Source organism: Lithobates pipiens, unplaced genomic scaffold, assembly GCF_037356315.1.
Source record: "Lithobates pipiens isolate NorthernLeopardFrog02 unplaced genomic scaffold, aLitPip1_a1.2 Scaffold_8, whole genome shotgun sequence".
Classification (NCBI taxonomy): Eukaryota; Metazoa; Chordata; class Amphibia; order Anura; family Ranidae; genus Lithobates; species Lithobates pipiens.
In genome coordinates, this window is record NW_027507903.1 from 415,121,762 (window position 1) to 415,142,208 (window position 20,447).

General features: G+C 44.9%; 1 protein-coding gene across 1 annotated transcript in view; it reads right to left on the reverse strand.

Moving 5' to 3' along the window:
- LOC143962194 (protein diaphanous homolog 1-like) overlaps positions 1-20,447 on the reverse strand; it is a 311,409-nt gene that overhangs the window by 177,314 nt on the left and 113,648 nt on the right. The window contains exon 3 of the mRNA XM_077471524.1: positions 3,308-3,457. Within this exon, the coding sequence (XP_077327650.1) occupies positions 3,308-3,457 (150 nt within the window). The remainder of the gene's footprint in view (positions 1-3,307; positions 3,458-20,447) is intronic.

The window sequence follows — 20,447 nt, forward strand, 5'->3', positions numbered from 1 at the left end:
TCATCAGGACTTGGCCAAGCTATCCAACACCAAGACGTTCCCGTATTGGCCCTATATACAGTTGAAACATTTCTTAGATGACCCAGGGAGGAGACCGGGATACTTGACAGAGCCTACTGAATTTGAGGCTCTGTGCTCCAGCACGACTCCCCAGAATCACGTGATCTCGGCTTTGTATGCTTCTATGTTTAAGACTCAGCACCCTGGCAGGAGCCCGGATCGGGTCTTCTGGGGGTCAGTGCTGGACCAGGAGATTACGGATAAAGAGTGGGACCGTATACATCTATATATTCATAAGGGGTCCCTAAATGTAAACACACAGGAAAATGGTTACAAATTAAAGATGAGATGGTATAAAACTCCAGATTTGCTCCATAGGATCTTTCCGACGGTCCCTGATCAATGTTGGAGATGCGGACAAGGGTCAGGTACCCTTCTTCACATTTGGTGGGGTTGCCCTCTGATTCAGCCCTATTGGAGGGAGGTTCATAAGGTAATTTCTGAGGTTTCACCCTTGGCTTTGGAGTTCACCCCTGCACAATACTTATTACACTTATCGAATATTCCTCAGAAGAAATATTGTAAATCTTTGGCGATGCATATGACCAATGCTGCTAGGCTTTGTATTCCGGTACTTTGGAGATCTGTGTCCCCTCCCTCGATTAAAAGCTGGTTTCTTCGCATTAATCGTATAGAAGCGATGGAGGAGCTGATTCATATAGTGCAGGACAGGATTGATCGCTTTTCCGCAGTCTGGGGAGCATGGCGGACTTTTAAATCTTCCCATAGATACCTTGCGTTGATGCAAGCTTAGGAGACAGTGAAAAATTTTCCCAACTGGCATTCCCCATGTGGGCAGTGCGTGCAGCACTGTCTATCTGAACATAGCTGCAGCTCTGGAGTATAGTGGTGCCTCCCCTTTTTGTTGGCTTCACCGGGACGGAGAGGGTAGCTGGTGGTTGACCCACCCCCAACCCGTTCGAGGGCTTATCCAAGCTTTCTCCCCCCTCTCTACCTCAGTATCTTTCCCCTCTAAGTCCTAGCTGGTTTTGGAAACATAATAAAATTCTTTGTGGAAAAAAAAAAAAAAACTGAGCACGCCCAGTAGTGGGAGGGGTTATATAGGGAGTACCCTTGTTGCCTTAGGGCATGCCAGTGTCCATCACCTATCAGTGGCCCTATAACCCACATAGTAAGTACTAAGGCTCTGTCTCCCCTGATGTAAGAAATTCAACTTTTTTTTTTTCCTTTTTCGTTTTTTGGGGGTTTTTTTGGAAGAGAAGGGGGAGGGGGACTAGAATTCCCATTAGCACATTATTGCAGAGCACAGTATAGAAGTAGCCGGCAGGTGTTCAGATGGTGCTTTAAGACGCCTCCAGACTTTTTTTTTTTTTTACTTAAAGCAGAGCTCCAACAACCTCCTCCCCGCACTTTTAATATTCAGAGACACTTGCCTGTCCAGAGATCCTGCAATGTTGGCCGCCCAGCTGATTTTTCAATTGGCTCTCCTCGGTTGCTGCCGCAGCCATTACTCATACGGTAAACCGGCAGTGCAATCTTCTGGCTTCACAGCCGGTTCCCTACTGGGCTTTCTAAATGGCTTGGCAGTGGTGGAAGCAGGAAGGGGGGGGACGGGGGACGGGGGACATCCACCAGGAGACCTCACCCCCCCCCCCCCCCCCAAAGGTGCCAAATGTGGCTGCGGAGAGGAAGCAAACAAGCAGAGCTTCTCCTTTTACATTGAAAGAGAACGCCACAACTGCAGAGCCAATTGTTTCGTGGCAAACTCCGCAGCCAATGTTAAAATTGCCACCACCACAAAGCAAAGTTTTACATCTGTGGCATATATACAACCCTGTCAGGCTGCCTGTGTGAAAGAGCTCACTGTTGTAGCTTTTTCCTCACTTTGTCCGATGTTGTTACTAGGGCATATCTTCCATTTGAGTCTTTAGTTCAGACTGCAATAAACTATGAAAGGTGCAAACAATTCCCTATTTTACTCACAAACTGGCTAGAGTTACACTTTAAGAGTCAAACAAGCATTTCAGAACACTATATTTTTTTTCTACTTGCTAATTAATCTGTACAGTTTATGTCTAGTAGCAGCACCATGAAATCTGTGAGGCAAACATTTCCTTGAATACAAGGTTTTATGAAAAGTGTTTTATGCAAGTGGTGTTAAATGAAGAACAAAAAGAAAAAAAAAAAAAAAGAATGTTCTCTATAAACGTTTAAACTACCTACCAAGGAATTGAAGCCCTTGGTTTATTTTTCCAGAGAAAAAGGTGAAACTAGATTTTATTCAAACATTTTTATATAATGTACAAGTCCTAAAAATGCTAAACGTTAAAAGTTAGTTCTCACGATACCTGCATGAAAAATTATGAAAAAAAAATCGTGCAGATTTCACTTGCAGATAAATCAGTTTACATTAGTTTTCATGAGAGTTTCAGTCAGTTTTTACGCATGTTGACATCAGTTTTAATGCGGGTCAGTTATGTGCCCTATTTACACCAATGCTGATTTCATGGCAGTTTTTTTCCTGTGCAGAAAACTGCATACCCGTTGCAGATACCTGGGCAGAAAAAAAATCAGTTTGTTGTGGTGTAAACAGTACACATAGAGAACACATTTTTTATGTGCCCTTGCAGAATGTGTGCAGAAAAACTGAAGTCTCTGCACCATGGTGTGAATGAGACCTTAGGCTGGATTCACACCTATGCATTTTTAGTGCTTTTTATATTTTGCAGATTTGCACTACAGAACATGTGCCATAGGAAACCATGGTAAATGGACTATTGTAAATCTGCAAAATGCAAAAAGCACTAAAAATGCATAGGTGTGAATCCAGCCTTAAGGTGGTCCAAGCCACTGGCTGGAAATCACAGCTATACAATACTGGGCCAACTGTCCATTAATTCTGAGTTAAACCACCATGTTTCTTGAAAAACTCCCACATTCTACTTTTACATTGGTGCCCCCAATTGACTTCTGTACAAGCAGCCTGTTACAAAACTTTTGCTTGATCAGCATTGTCCGCTATAGCCAGCAGTGCTGATGAGAAGCCTTGGTCTCCCCACTGTCATAATACAATAGCTCTACAGGAGAATTTACCCTATTCACATCAAAATGTGTGGATGAGGCAAAATGCTGGTTGAACAAAAAAAAATGCATCAAGTATTGCCTGCTTTAGATTGGTGTTAAAAAAGGTCAACTTTTTAAAAGCTTTTTCTTGTCCTGAAGCAGGTAAATAATAGAGTATCACGAGCATCAGATCAGAGTACAAAATGTGGATGCGAAAACCTACCAACATCTGTTCAAACAATTCTAGCACAGTTTCATCATTGAGTTCCTGCAGAGTCTGAAGGGGATTGTCAGAGTAGTTGGCAGAATTCCTGTGCGACATATACGGCTTATCCTTCTCCTTCTTAATTCTCATACTTGTAAACCTTTCCAGCTGTAAGAGAAACAGACAAGTTTTTTTTTCAACAGCCATCAACTACTGACAAATCGTTCACCATTTTAAAATGCTGCCACCTAAATAATGATCATTATCATTACTAATGTATGGATTACTTTTCTATTTAGGTATCTGTTCTAAACCGTTAAAACTTGCAGACTTGACCCAGACATATAAACATCTGGGAAAAACATTTCCAGTTCTATCTTTCAATGGGAACTAAGCGACTATTTAAGAGCTAAGAACATTTAAAATATTACATTTTAAGGAGAGAACGCCACTGTCACTGCCCCCATCCTCCCCCAGTACTGCCACTAATCCCCCCCACCAGCACTCCTGAGTCCACCCCCTAACTGAGTCCACTCCCCCCCCCACAGTACTGCTGCTAACCCCATCCCCCCCCTTCCCCTACATCACTGCCACTGATACCATCTCACCCAGCACTGTCACTCTCCCCCCACCACTGCCACTGATGCCATCAACCTCAATTCCTGCCACAGATCACAGCCAGTCGTGCAGGGGTGTACCTACATGGGTCTTAATTGCAACCCGGACCATGCGCCTGGTGGCCCCCTATACACCTGTACAGGAGGGGTGGCATATAGAGGAAGTGATCCACTCCATTTTATTCCTGCAGCCTTTTGGCGGTTGCAGGAGGAAAATGGAGTGGATCAGCTCCTCTACGTGCCACCCCACCTATCCAGAAGTACAGGGGGCCATATAAGCCCCCTGAAGCATGGGGCTGGGTCGCCCCTCTCATCTTCCCCCTACTGCTCCAAGCTCCTGTGTACTCCCCCAGCCTACCTCATTCCCTGCAGCACTGCCAGATTCCCTACCCCCCCCCCCCCACTTCTGTGGGGGATGCGTCAGGATGGGGAGCAGAAAACATGCCGGTAAATGTGCAATTTACTGACCCCTTCTTTGTCTCAATAAATCGAGTCAGTGATCTGTACCAATCACTGAATCTGTTCATTGATAACTGAGGCATAGTAAACTCAGTCGATCTCCTTTCTTAGTCTCAAAGGTGAAACATCAGAGGTCTGTTTAGAACCCCAATATACCAAAGCCCCACAACGAGCCTCTAAAAAATTTAAAAATTAAAATTAAATACAAAAAGAAAAATGGTACCCACGAGTAGCAGAACTACCAGGGTCGTACTTGTGACCAGGTCCTGGCATTCTGCCACCGTGAGGGGAGTGACCGGGTCCTGGCGTTCCCCACTATGGGGGGAGCCCCAGCTGGAGGTCTGGGGTCCCATTAGGGTTTCTTGCACCGGAGTGCTGAAGGGTCTAGTTACGCCTCCAATTTACAGTAACAAAGAACAGAAAGGAACACTGAGATTTTTAACTATCAAGGAGTGCAGATTATGACAGCTTTATATTAACCAATACAATAAAATTGAGGAATACCATCTTAGTTAATAAAATAACTAATAATAACCACTGTGGTATCTTTGAAGAGGAAAGTGCTGTAAAAAGAAAAAAAAAGTAATGGTTCATTTACAATGATGATCTGTTTTGAGAAAATACACAGTAATAATGGAACTCCATCAATCATATGTAATCTACTTATACAGCACTTAGAAGATAACTACCTTAAATTGAATGTACAATTAGGAAACCATAGCAGTTCATAATTCTGGCAGGACACCAACAGCAAAAAGTGTTCTGCTGTTATTGGTTATTAAGGTGTTTAAAATGTAATAAACCATGACGACAGCATTTACATCATAGTTTATAACAATGCTGTCAAGATGACTGAAAAACGAAAACAAAAAATAAAAAATATATGTTTTTGAAAGGACTTTAAAGGGGTTGTAAAGCTTTGTTTTTTATTTTCTAAATAGGTTCCTTTAAGCTAGTGCATTGTTGGTTCACTTACTTTTTTCCTTTGATTTCCCTTCTAAAAGTTTTTTTGCTTTGTCTGAATTTCTCACTTCCTATTTCTCCTCAGTAAACTTCGCACCATCTGAGCGGTGTTTAGTCAGCCAGAACAGCTTACTGAGGAGGAACAGGAAGTGAGAAATTCAGACATAGAAAACAAAGAAAAAAAACAACATTTAGAAGTGAAAATCAAAGAAAAAAGGTAAGTGAACCAACAATGCGCTAGCTTCAAGTGGTTGTATAGTAATTTTTATGACTTGCCTACAGGAAATCCTATAATAAGGCTTACCTGTAGGTTAAAAAAAATCTCCTAAACCTGTACGTTTTAGGAGATATTCCCCTCGCAATGCGCCGCTGACTGCAGCGGCGCATGCGCACAGGGGATTCTCGGCTGAAAGTCCGGCAGATGCCGGACCCTGCCGGAAGGAAATCTCCCGTGCAGGGGAGTGACGATATCACGGCTCCGGCCACTCACAGCGCCGGAGCCGCGATACCCGGAAGAAACACAGAGGGAACATGTCAGCTCCCTCGGCGTGGATCGGGCCAGATGTCGGGGGCCTCGTTCTAAGGCATGTCATAATGAGCTAGTATGCAGTGCATACTAGCTCATGATGCCTTTTCCTTTGCAGGTCAGGAAAAAAAAAAAAAAAAAAAAAAAAAAAAACTTCAGCGGGTTTACTCTTGCTTTAAAGGAACCTATTTAGAAAATAAATAACAAACCTTTACAACCACTGAGGGGCGGCACAGTGGTGTAGTGTTTAGCACTCTCACCTAGCAGTAAAAAGGGTCGCTGGTTCGAATCCCAACCATGTCACTACCTGCCTGGAGTTTGCATGTTCTCCCTGTGCCTGCGTGGGTTTCCTCCGGTTACTCCGGTTTCCTTCAACACTCCAAAGACATACAGGTAGGTTAATTGGCTTCTGTCCAAAATTGGCTCTAGTATATGAATGGAGACCATGGATTGTGGGCTCCTTGAGGGTAGGGACCAATGTGAGTGTGCAATGTACAAGGATAGGGACAATTGTAGACACTCACTCGGGTTGAGCTGGATAGACTTGTGTCTTTATTCAACCTTGCTAACTATGTAACCCCTTTAAGTATCTGGAATTCCGTTATTACGTAGGCAATAAAATGTCAGTAAAAGAAAACTCCCAAAAGTGTTAAGGCAAGCCTTTAGGGAGCATGGAAAGCAGTAGTTGTCAGGAATTGGATGATAGAATTTAGAAATTTAGAGGCCTATTGTCACAAACTCCAGAGGAAAATGTCAAAGCCATTCCTTGAAGCCTGACTACTAAGGGCTCTTTCACATGAACGATCCGTTAAGGTCTGCTTGTCAGTTTTTTTTTAGGTGTACCTGAACGGATGCTCCACAGAGGTCTATGGAGCGTCGGATGTCAGCGGTGACATGTCCGCTGACATCTGACCTGCTGCGATCCGAAAAAGCGTGACGACGGAAAAACCTACTTTTCCATCCGTCATTGGATTGGGTGAAGACAGGCTATGCGGTCCGTTGTCTTCCGATCTCCCATAGGGGAGAGCGGCGCTCTGACAGGTCCGTCTCTGCACAGTGTGCAGAGACGGATCTGTCATCTTCATGCTTCGTCGATCTGCCCGCTTCGGTCAATCCCCGCTGAGCAAGCGGATGTGAAAGAGCCCTAAAGTAGTTCATAACCAATGCATCTTATGTAAAGTAGCATGTGAGACTTCAAGGACAAGAGTTCCTATGTACAGGTTGGCAATTTCTGAAATCATTTCCCAAGGAGGAAAGGAGGCAGCAGTCACTAACAATTAGAGCCGGTTCACCCAAAATGTATAGATGCCAAGGAGGTAAACTGCTGCCACTTCCTCTCCAGCAACTGCAATAGGGTGCAGTCTGGTGTGTGATTCAGCACGCACATGGCTTCTTCCCACCCCACTTAGTGATACTAGACACACACTTAAATTTACACTGTCCTTTCTATTTTAGTATATGAACAATGGCAGTAATTATTTTAATAAAAACAAAAAACATCCAAGTACTTTTTTCTTGATAGACAGTTGTCACATGACCCAGCTGTTTCCTAGCCTGTCTGCAGGGAAACATAAGCAGGGGGAGCTTCTGCTACTGGTCACATGTTCAAAATAAAATAAATAAAAAGCCTTTGAAAGACTAAAATAAATATCAATAAACTGTTTTACATAGGTAAACCTATGACAAGGGTTGTCATAGGAATACATATTTGAAATCGAATCTTTAGGGTCCGTTCACACAGGGGCAATACGACTTTCAACATGACTTTTGGAGGCAACTTGGACACGACCTGAACACGACTTGGGGCGACTTACAACACAACTTTAAGTCGCCTGGCATGGCGACTTTTGCCGCGCCCAATCAGAGAATCAAGAGGGAACTCCACGCCAAATTTATGAAAAAAAATGTGGCGTGGGTTCCCCCTCAGAGAGCATACCAGGCCCTTAGGTCTGGTATGAATATTGAGGGGAACCCCCCTACGCCGAAAAAACGGCGTGGGGGTCCCCCCCAGATCCATAACAAACCCTTATCCGAGCACGCTACCCGGCCGGCCAGGAAAGGGGGTGGGGACGAGCGTGCGCCCCCCCCCCCCTCCTGAGCCGTACTAGGCCGCGTGCCCTCAACATGGGGGGTGCCTTGGGGAGGGGGGGGGGGCCACGTGCCCCCCTCACCCCCAAAGCATCTTGTCCCCATGTTGATGAGGACAAGGGCCTCTTCCCGACAACCCTGGCCGTTGGTTGTCGGGGTCTGCGGGCGGGGGGCTTATCGGAATCCGGGAGCCCCCTTTAATAAGGGGGCCCCCGGATACCGGCCCCCCACCCTATGTGAATGAGTATGGGGTACAATGTAACCCTACCCATTCACCTGTGAAAAAAAATTTAAAAAAAAAAAAAAAACACAACACAGGTTAAAATAGTTTATTGCACAGCTCCGGGGGGTCTTCCATCTTCTCGCCTGACTCCTCCGCTATCTTCTGCTATCTCTCTTACTAGCGGAGGAGCCCGGCTTTCTTCTTCGCCGCCGCCCTCTTCTTCCGACTTTGGGGGTCTTGTCCCCCTCTTTGGTTCTTCTTGCCGGGCCACTGCACCTTCTTCTAGCTGTTTTGCAAGCGGTGGCCCGGTCTGCTGTCGCCATCTTCTGTTCTTCTCTTCTTCTCTTCTGGAGATGTTGCCTCGTGGCTGTCTCCGGTCACAATGGCAGGGACGCGGCATGCGGCGACTTATAAAGGGACATCAACGGATGATGTCCCCGCCCATTATGATGTCACAGTCCCAGAGGATCATTATGAGGTCCCAGTCCTCAATATGGGGACAAGGTGCTTTGGGGTGGGGGGGCCGCGTGGCCCCCCCCCTTCCCCAAGGCAGCCCCCATGTTGAGGGCACGCGGCCTGGTACGGCTCAGGAGGGGGGCCGCACGCTCATCCCCCACCCCCTTTCCTGGCCGGCCAGGTAGCGTGCTCGGATAAGGGTCTGGAATGGATCTGGGGGGGGGACCCCCACGCCGGTTTTTCGGCGTAGGGGGGTTCCCCTTAATATTCATACCAGACCTAAGGGCCTGGTATGCTCTCGGAGGGGGAACCCACGCCAAATTTTTTTTCAGAAATTTGGCGTGGAGTTCCCTCTTGAGAGCTGATAGACGGAGATCCGACTTGGAGGCGACCTCCATTGAAATCAATGGGTACCGGTCGCATACAAGTCGGATTCAAGTAGTACAGGAACCTTTTCTGAAGTCGGAGCGACTTCAGTAGTGTGCATTAAGACAGCTCTCATTCACTTACATTGCTTTTTAAATGTTGTCCGACCTGAGGCGACTAGGGGCAACCTGAAGTCGGATCGGAGTTGCCCCTGTGTGAACGGACCCTTAGTATTTTTTGGCAATAACATGGTGTGGGCGGAATTCTTCCAACAGTCACATGCTGTGTCACACCTCTCCAGCCTGTCTTAGAATAAGAGGAAGATGAAGCCTCCATCAATCTATATGTAATAACCCCCCCCATTTTGTTTAGCTGGTTAGTGGGCAAGGACGAGGGAGAGAGTGGGCTGTCATTTACCAGTGTGTATACGCCCACATGAGTGACTATAGTCACATGGGCTGCTCAGATGTGAGGGAGGAAAAGCTTAGCATAGAAGCTCACTGAAAATGGAGCATGTGTAGAGCTGCCACTACAGCTGCAAAATCCCTAGCTGAATTGAGGAAATGGACAGAAGGTGGAGATAAAGAGCAGCAGGATCAACCAGGTTTTTTGCAGAATACAGAAAATGGATCTCATAATGACTGAGCGAGTCATTGCAGTGCACTGCTGTACAGTGCACTGCAATAAAATGTAGCATGTTTGCATTTTATCACAACCAGCTGCAACACAGACCTGGAGGGAAGGGGAGGGCAGGAACAAAGGATAATTGTACATACTCTGCAAGGGAGAAGATTTATTTAAGCTGGGGTAAATGTCAGTAATCTACCCCCATCACCGCCATAAGAGGGGTTTCTTTATGGCATCTACACAGAATATATTAGGGTCAAAGGTAAAAGATATAACTGAGTAAATAGGATTGTCTACTTCAAGAGATAGTTCATCATGAATTTTCCCAGCCCAGTTAGCCATAGCCTAGGTCACATGTGTCAAACAAAGATCCACAGGCCGAATCTAGCCTGCCAGGCTATATTTCACGTGGCCCTTGCACCCAGGGCTTTTTTTTTGTCCAAAAAGGTGGCAGAAATCTGTTCCATACCCTCCAGCCACTGTCACAACTTTCCTCTCAGCACTCATGGCAAAGACAATGGAGATGTAGTCACAGTGTGGTCATACAGTGCCTTGAAAAAGTATTCATACCCCTTGAAATTTTCCACATTTTGTCACGTTACAACCAAAAATGTAAATGTTTATTGGGGTTTTATGTTATAGACCAACACAAAGTGGCACACAATTGTGAAGTGTCAAGATTTTTTTTACAAACATCTGAAACAAGTGTGGCTCGCATTTGCATTTGTATTCAGCCCCAGAATCAATACTTTGTAGAATCACCTTTCGCTGCAATTAAAGTCTTTTTGGGTATATGTCTACCAGCTTTGCAGATCTAGAGTGAAATTTTTGCCCATTCATCTTTGCAAAATAACTCAAGCTCTGTCAGATCGGATGGAGAACATCTGAACAGCAATTTTCAGGTCTTGCCACAGATTCTCAATTGGATTTAGGTCTGGACTTTGACTAGGCCATTCTAGCACATGAATATGCTTTGATCTAAACCATTCCACTGTAGCTCCGGCTGTAAGGTTAGGGTTGTTGTCCTGCTGGAAAGTGGACCTCCGCCCTGGTCTCAAGTCTTTTGCAGACTCCAACATATTTTCTTCAAAAGACTGCCCTATATTTGGCTCCAACCATCATCCCATCAACTCTGACCAGGCTCCCTGTCCCTGCTGAAGAAAAGCACCTCCAAAACATGATTCTGCCACCACCAGATTTCACAGATGGGATGGCGTGTTCAGGATGATGTGCAGTGTTGTGTCTTCCCCCCACACACACACACACATAGTGTTTTGCTTTTAAAAAAAAGTCTCATCTGAGCAGAGCAACTTGTGCCAAATGTTTGCTGTGTCCCCCCCCCCCCCCATGTATTCTCCCAAACTGCAAACAGGACTTCCCATGGCTTTCTTCTTGCCACTCTTCCATAAAGGCCAGATTTGTGGAGTGCACCTCTAGTAGTTTTCCTGTGGACATTCTCCCACCTGAGCTGTGGATCTCTACTGCTCCTCCAGTTACCATGGGCCTCTTGGCTGCTTCTCTGATTAATGCTCTCCTTTTCTGGCCTGTCAGCTTAGGTAGACAGCCATGTCTTGGTAGGTTTGTAGCTGTGCCATTCTTTCCATTTTTGAATAAAAGATTGAACAGTGCTCCGTGAGATGTCCAAAGCTTGGGATATTTTTTTTTTTTTTTTTTTTATAACCTAACCCTTTTTTAAAACTTCTCCACAACTTTATCCCTAACCTGTCTGTTGTGGTCCTTAGCGCACCCCTTAAGCCCTGCACTCTGTATGTAGCGCACCTCTATACTATACATGTAATACATTCCTGGTATTTATTGCCCCTTTAGTGCAAAATTTTGTTGGGGGCCCGATTGAGTTCCTGCTCCTATTGTCTGAAGCCCTGGATTCATTTATATAGTCCTACAGATATAATTGGCCCTTTGAGGGCAACCACAATGCTGATGCGGCCCACAGTGAAATTGAATTTGACACCCCTGGCCTAGGTATTCACTAAGCTAAAAGCAACTCGCTGTAGGGCAGGGCCTGCAAAGGTGGTTTTTAGAAGAATCTCTAAAAACATCTATCCACTGATTTAAAAAAAAAAAAAAAAAAAAAAAAAAAAAAAAAAAAGGGGGGGGGGGAGGGGGTCAGCTTAATATTAAAAAATAATAAAATAATGTTGAACATTTACAGTGTATCTGGAAAGTATTTACAGCACTTCACTTTTTCCACATGTTATGTTATAGCCTTATTCCCAAATGGATTAAAGTAATTATTTTCCTAAAAATTATACAAACAATACCCCACAATGACAAAGTCAAAAGTTTGTTGTAAATCTTTGCAAATTTATAAAAAAAAAAATAAGGAAAAAATAAATAAAAGAAAACCACATGTGCCTAAGTATTCACAGCCTTTGTTCAATACTTTGTTGCAGCACCTTCGGCACCAATTACAGCCTCAAGTCTTTTTTACATATGATGCTACAAGCTTGGCACACCTATTTTCTCCAATTCTTCTTTGCAGGACCTCTCAAGCTCAGGTTGGATGTGGCGCGTCAGCACACAGCCACTTTCAGATCTCCCCAGAGATGTTCATTCAGATTCAAGTCTGGGCTCTGGCTGGGCCACTCAATGACATTCATAGAGTTGTCCTGTAACCACTCCTTTGTTATCTTGGCTGTGTGCTTAGGGTCGTTGTCCTGTTGGAATCTTAACCTGCACCCCAGTCCAGGCAATCTGAAGCAGGTTTTCAACTGTACATCTCTCTGTACATTGCTGTATTCATCTTTCCCACGATCCTGAATAGGCACCCCGTTCCTGCCGCTGAAACATCCCCACAACATGATGCAGCCACCAGCATGTTACACTGTAGGGATGTTTTTGGCCTGGTGATGAGCAGTGCCCGGTATCCTCCAGACATGATGCTTGCCATTCAGGCCAAAGAGTTCAATCTTTGTTTCATCAGACCAAAGAATTTTTGTTTCTTATGGTCAGAGTCCTTCAGGTGCCTTTTGGCAAACTCCAGGCAGGCTGTCACGTGCCTTTTACTAACAAATGGCTTACGTGTGGCCACTCTACCATACAGGCCCAAATGGTGGAGTGTTGCAGAAGATGGTTGTTCTTCTGGAAGGTTCTCTCTCCACAGAGAAATGCTGCAGCTCTGCCAGTGACCATCGGGTTCTTTGTCACCTCCCTGACTAAGGCCCTTCTTCCCCGATCACTCAGTTTGGCCTGGCCGGCACATTCTAGCAAGTCGAGTCCTGGTGGTTCCAAGCTTCTACAATTTACAGATGGAGGCCACTGTGCTCATTGGGACCTTCAATGTTGCAGAAATGTTCCGTAACCTTTCCCAGATCTGTGCCTCGATACAATCCTGTCTCTGAGGTCTACAGATAATTCCTTGGACTTCATGGCTTGGTTTGTGCTCCGACATCCACTGTTAACTGTTAAGGCTGTAAATACTAGTGTACATGGGATTTTTTTTGTTTATTTTTAATAAGTCTGAAAGATTTAAAACAAACTTCTTTCACATTGTCATTATGGGGTATTGTTTGTAGAATTTTGGAGGAAAATAATACATTTAATCAATTTTTCCAAAATGTGGAAAAGGGAAGCGCTGTAAATACTTTCCAGGATTGCACTCTAATGCAAGAATAGCTCACAGTGGTGACAAAGCATATTATGTCAAAGAAGAATTTCAGGTATGGTATATTTTAATATAGTTACATTGGTCAAGCATGGACCAACTAACTATGCATATACACCCTTTCCCCTATGGGGTATTGCATGATTTTTTTATGCGATTTTGCACTTTTGTTTTTTTCTCTTTGCGATATACGATTCCTTTTACTTTGTCCCAATTTTACTTTTCACTTGGCTTTTTGGAGTCATCGGTAACTTCACCAATCTATGTCCTTTATTATATTCCTTACCCTTTTTTTGCATATTCATTTATAAACATATCTTTACAGACCAGATTTACACACTTTGTCACACTCCACAGTTTTGCAGGTGGGGTCCTTGTTTTCCTCTTGCTGAATTTTCCCTTTGGACTGGGAGATCTATTCCTTGTCTCAGCCCCGGGTGAGACAGTTGCTCTGACTCTCACCCCTTTCAATATGGTAGGGCATTTATGGTGCCAACATGTAAGTAACATGGGTATTTTGTTATTTATCAATACATTTTAAAGAAACGCTTTTCTTATCGTACATCACAGGACACAGAGCCATAGTAGTTACTATGTGGGTTATAGGCCACCTTCAGGTGATGGACACTGGCTCACCCTAAGACAGGAAGTCCACTCCCTATATAACCCCGCCCACTACTGGGAGTACCTACATTTTTTCACCAGTGTCTAAGGTGTGTCACGAGTAAAGATGTGCTGTGCTGAGCTCCACTGTAGCAATCCTTGCTGGGGCAAGCTATGCACCCAGATTCATTCAAAGTGTCTTTACAGGCCGAATTGAATGGTACCCGGGCCTCGTGGCAGAAGAAACAAGGTTTTGCCTGTAACGCTTCTCTTTTAGAGACCTGGATCCCGGCATCCAGAGCTTTGGTTTTTTTCAGCCATAACGTTCTTTTCTGGCGGGGTGTTTTACAGATCCAGGAGTGTGGGTTCCCCCGAGGGTCCCAGATTCCTGAAGGTTTTGTAATGGAGCCCACCGTGAGAGGTGAAGATTGGGTCTGTTGGTTTTACCACATAAAACCCTGCGGCAGGAAAGGTAAGTGGAGGAATTTTTAAATCTTCTTATGAAATGTCTCCTTTAAAAAAAGTGGTGTCATGCCTAAGAGTCAACACTGGGGGCTGTATAAAGCACATTACCTTTTCATGCTCCTCAAACATCACGCTCGTCACAGAAGCAGCAGACTTCCCTCCGGCGTGCAGCTCAGACCTCTGGGAACATTTGGGGGGGGGGGAATTTTCTTCCACTAAACACCCCCCACTTGGACAAAGCTCTCCCCCTCATCCTGCAGGGCAGAAGCCAAAAACAATCGGCAATGCCGCTCCATTTTTTTCACCGCCCCTGCGCAGTGTCTTGTTACGGGTCTCCACCTCACCACATGCCAAGCCCTTGTTTATGTTACTAAAAAGGTATTTTTTCCTTTTCCCATGATAGGATTGGAGGGAAAAAAAAAAAGGTTAGCGGCTTTAATCGCATCCCAGTGTGGAACAAAATGCAAAAGGATCTCTTCCATTACCCATGACCCTCAAACTGTGGAACTGGGAGCGGGAGTAGATAAATTCCCTCAGGGGATCGTGGTGAGGCTAATGACTCCTCAGCTTTCACAATCTGTACGATTGAAGGTGCAATTTCTTGCTGAATGGTCCAGTCCACATTTATGTACCATTAACTGAGTGTTTGGGTTCGCTAAAGCCTCCAAGCTGTGCATGCCTTTCCTGTCCATTCATTTCTGGAAAGTCTTATCGGAGTGGCTCACCCATTTTTTCCCTCCTAAAAAAAGTTTTCACACGTTATCCTATTGGAGGAAAAAAGTCACAAAGTGGGGTATACCAGCAATTAACGCTGCTATATTCTCTGTGAATAAAAGTTTGACTCGTCCCGGCAGACAAAAATCGCCAATCTGGGGGCCCAGGAAGTGATCAGACCCTTCTTACCTGAGGGTCTGAGCTGGCTTGAGAGGAGAGTGGAGCTTCTGCTGTTTCCAGCGTCAGAATGGTGAGTTCTCAATACAGCCTTCAGTGGTGACACAGACATGACGACACAATACATGGAAGGAGAGATTATCTACTACCTTTCCTCGCAGCAGGGTTTGTCAGATTAAAAAAAATAAAAATAAAAATAAAAAAACAAACAAACAAACAAACAATCTTCGCCTTTCATGGTAGGCTCCGAGACCTTGAAAGGAAACCTTCAGGAACACTGGCACTCTCAGGTGATCCCGCAATCCTGGACCTGAGAGAAGACATTGCCAGTAAGCTTTTATTGGCCTTACTACCAAAATGTACTGGATCCAAGGGCCCAGCTTAAGCTTAAAAGCATTCACAAGAAAAACCTTGCGTCTTCGAATGACAAGACCCGGGTACCGTTCATTTAGTCCATTACGGAGACATCATAATAGATCCGGTCAGGATGGCTGGCTTTCAAAGGATTACTGTCTGTGGAGCTCAGTACATACATCCTTACATGTGCCCAACACTTTAGACACTGGTGAAAAACCTGACTCCCAGTAATGGGAGGGGTTATATGGGGGAAGTTCACGCCTTAACCACTTAAGGACCGCCGTATTGCCATTATACGTGATCAGAATGGCACAGGCAGGCACAATCACGTAGATCTACGTGCCTGCCTTCCAGCGGGTGGGGGGTCCGATCGGACCCCCTCCCGCTGGATACGGCGGTCCGTTTCCCTCCAGCAGCGATCCGTGATGAGGGGATGGCCGTTGGTTTTCGGCCACCCCCTCTGGATCGCTCCTGGCCAATGACGAACTTCCTCCCACTGTGTATTGTTTACACAGGAAGGAGGAAGTGATGTCATTCTCCTCGGGGCGGTCTTTTTGACCGGACTACGAGGAGAAGACTAATAGTAAGTATGCACCAACACTACACTGACATGTAGGTACACACAGGTACACAAACCCCCCCCCCCCCCGATCCCCCCCCCCCCGATCGCCCCCCGCCCCCCCTCCCCCCCCAGTCACAGTGTCACTGATTGCATTGATCATTTCTTTACTGATCAATGCATTCAGTGTCAGTTGTAAAAGTAAAAACTGTCAGGGCAGTTAGTGTTAGGTCCAGGGTAGCCCCCTATCACCCCCCAATAAAGATTTAACCCCCTGATTGCCCCTAGAGTTAACCCTTTCACCCCCTTTTGCCAATGTCACTAAGCGATAATTTTTCTGATCGCTGCAGTAGTGTCGCTAGGTAGCTAGTTATTTTTTTTAGGTTCACCGCCAGGTTTTTATATCGCTAGGTACCCCGATATACTACCCAATAATGGTTTTAACATCCTGATTGCCCCTAGTTAACCCTTTCACCCCCTTTTGCCACTGTCACTAAGCGATCATTTTTCTGATCGCTGCATCAGTGTCGCTACTGTCGCTAGGTAGCTAGTTATTTTTTTAGGTTCACCGCCAGGTTTTTATAGCGCTAGGTACCCCGATATACTACCCAATAATGGTTTTAACATCCTGATTGCCCCTAGTTAACCCTTTCACCAGCGATCACAGTATAAGTGTCACTGGTGACGCTGGTTAGCCAGTTAGTTATTTAGGTTCCCCGTCAGGTTTTTATATAGCGCCAGGGACCCCCATATACTACCTAATAAAAATTTGAACCCCCTGATTGCCCCTAGTTAACCCTTTCACCACTGATCACCGTATAAGTGTTACGGGTGACTCTGGTTAGTTTGCTTTTTATAGCATCAGGGCACCCACCATTTATTACCCAATAAAGGTTTAACCCCCTGATCACCCGGCGGGTGATATCAATTAGGTTTTAGGGTCAGAGTCTGCGTCGCCCCAGGCAGCGCTAGGTTAGTGCCAGTACCGCTAACACCCATGCGCAAAGCATACACCTCCCGTAGTGGTATAGAATCTGAACAGATCAATATCTGATCTGATCAGATCTATACTAGCGTCCCCAGCAGTTCAGGGTTCCAAAAAAACGCATTGTTAGCGGGATCAGCCCAGATACCTGCTAGCACCTGCGTTTTGCCCCTCTGCCCAGCCCACCCAAGTGCAGTATCGATCGATCACTGTCACTTACAAAACACTAAACACATAACTGCAGCGATCGCAGAGTCAGGCCTGATCCCTGCGATCGCCAACAGTTTTTTTGGTAGCATTTTATATTTAAATCCGGAAGGCAGTGCTTGGTTTTCGGGGTCCCGTACGTGGCTAGGCTCCCAAAAAGTCCCCCACATGTGGTATCCCCGTACTCGGGAGAAGCAGCAGAATTTATTTTGGGGTGTAAATTGACTTCTGCCCATAGCATGTGTGAGCAATATATCATTTAGTGACAACTTTGTGCAAAAAAAAAAAAAGTTTGTAATATTCCCGCAACTTTTGGCAAAATAAAAAATATTCCATGGACTCAACATGCCTCTCAGTAAATAGCTTGGGGTGTCTACTTTCCAAAATGGGGTCATTTTGGGGGGTTTTGTGCTATTTTGGCATTTTATGGCCTTCGAAACTGTGATAGGTAGTGAGGAGTTAAATCAAAAATTTGCACCCTTAGAAATCCTGAAGGTGGTGATTGGTTTTCGGGGTGCAGTGCGCGACTAGACTCCCAAAAAGTCCCACACATGTGGTATCCCCATACTCGGGAGAAGTAGCGGAATATATTTTGGGGTGCAATTCCACATATAACCATGGCATGTGTGAGCAATATATCATTTAGTGACAACTTTTTGTAAAAAAATTTTTTTTTTTTTTTGTCATTCAATCCCTTAGGACAAAAAAATAAATATTCAATGGGCTCAACATACCCATCAGCAATTTCCTTGGGGTGTCTACTTTCCAAAATGGGGTCATTTGGGGGGGGGGGGGGTTTGTACTGCCCTGCCATTTTAGCACCTCAAGAAATGAGATAGGCAGTCATAAATTAAAAGCTGTGTAAATTCCAGAAAATGTACTCTAGTTTGTAGACGCTATAACTTTTGCGCAAACCAAAAAATATACGCTTATTGACATTTTTTTTACTAAAGACATGTGGCTGAATAAATTTTGCCCTCAATGTATGACTAAAATGTAGTTTATTCAATTTTTCTTATAACAAAAAGAAGAAAATATCTTTTTTTTTCAAAATTTTCGCTCTTTTTCCATTTATATCGCAAAAAAAAAAAAAACGCAGAGGCAATCAAATACCATCAAAAGAAAGCTCTATTTGTGGGAAGAAAAGGACGCACATTTCGTTTGGGTGCAATATTGCATGACCGCGCAATTACCAGTTAAAGCAGCGCAGTGCGAAATTGGAAAAAGACCTCTGGTCCTTAAGGTGTTTATTGGTCCGGAGCTGAAGTGGTTAAGGGGCATGCCAGTGTCCAGCACCTGATATGCCGATATAACCCACATAGTTATTACTGATGAAAGAAAAGAAAGGTCATTTTTAAGTTGACAGCAGCAACATCTCAAAAAAGTTGACAGGGCCTTGTTTACCATGGTGTAGCATTCATTCTTTGAATAAAACACTTTAAAATGTCTGGGAACCGAGACCAGTTGCTGGAGTTTTGGGAGAGGAATGTTGTCCCATTTTTGTCTGATATAGGATCCTAACTGCTCAACAGTCCTGGGTTTTCATTATATTTTTAGTTTCAAGATGCACCAAATATTTTCAGTTGGTGAAAGGTCTGGACTGCAGGCAGGCCAGTTAAGCACACAGACTCCTACTACGAAGCATGCTGTTGCCATAGGTGCAGTACACTGTTTAATATTGTCCTGCTGAAATATGCAAGGTCTTCCATGAAAAAGGCTCTGGATGGGAGTATATGCTGCGCTAAAACCTGGATATATCTTTCAGAATTGATGAAGCCATTCCAGATGTGCAGGCTGCCCATTCCATATGCACTATCGGACCCCTATACCGTCAGACGCAGGATTTTGAACTGAGCACAGATAAGCTGGAAGTACCCTCTCCTCTTTAGTCTGGAGGATGCCGTGCCCATGGTTGCAAAAAGAACATAAAATTTTGATTTGTCTGATCGCGGGTTTTCTACTTTGCTACAGACTATTTTAAAGCAGCTTTGCCTCAGAGAAGACAGGGGCATTTCTGTATCATGTTCACATATGGCTTCTTTGAATGCTAGAGCTTTATCCTACATATTAGAAGGCATGACGAACGGTGTTCAGAGTCAGTGATTTTTGTAAGTATTCCTGAGTCCATGCGGTGATGTCCATCCCAGAATGATGCCTGTTTTTAAAGCAGTGTTGTGAGGACCGAAGATCACAGGCCTCCAATATTGAGTTTCAGTCTTGTGGACAGAGATTTCGCCAGATTCTCAGAATCTTGATATTATGTACTGTCGATGATGATACATTTAAAGTCTGAAATTTTACAGCGAGGATTATTCTGAAATAGTCGACAACGTTTAGATGCAGCTCTTCACAGATTGTTGAAGCTCTACCCACCTTTACTTTTGAAACACTGACTCTTATACCCAACCATGGTACTGACCTGTTGCCAGTAAACCCAATTATTTTCAAAATGCTGTTCCAGTTCTTCAGTGTTAGAACCACTTACTTTGCCATCTTTTGGTTGCCCCATCACAGCTATTGTGAGGCATGTTGCAGCCATCAAGTTTTTTGTTTTTTAAAGCGGAGGTACACCCTAAAATGGACCTCCGCTCATCGGAATCCCCCCCCCCTCCGGCGCCACAATCGGCACCTTTCAGGGGGGAGGGGGGTGCAGTTACCTGGATAATCCAGGTAACTGCACCCACTTCCGGGCTAGCTCTCTGCGGAAAGGGGCGTACGTTACGCCCCTTTCCGCAAGCGCCCGTCCCCTTCAGCAAGTGCCCCGCTGCCTGCTGGGAAACACACAGCTCCCAGAGGCAGCGGGGACCGTCCGGATTGCGCCGCGCGGCTCGCGCATGCGCAGTAAGCCGAAAGGCTCCATTTCCTGATTCCCATACCCAAGATGGCGGCGGCAGGACCCGATAGACGAGCGAGCGATCGGCTTCGGGTGCCGATCATCGCGGGCGCGCTGGACAGGTAAGTGTCACTATTTAAAAGTCAGCAGCTGCAGTATTTGTAGCTGCTGGCTTTTAAAAAAAAAAAAAAAAAAAAAAAAAAAAAACGCGGAGTCCCGGTGGACTCCCGCTTTAAAGAAAAAAGGGTAAACTTTCTTAGCTTAAACATTTGATATGATTTGTTTTCTAATGTGAATGAAATGTGTTT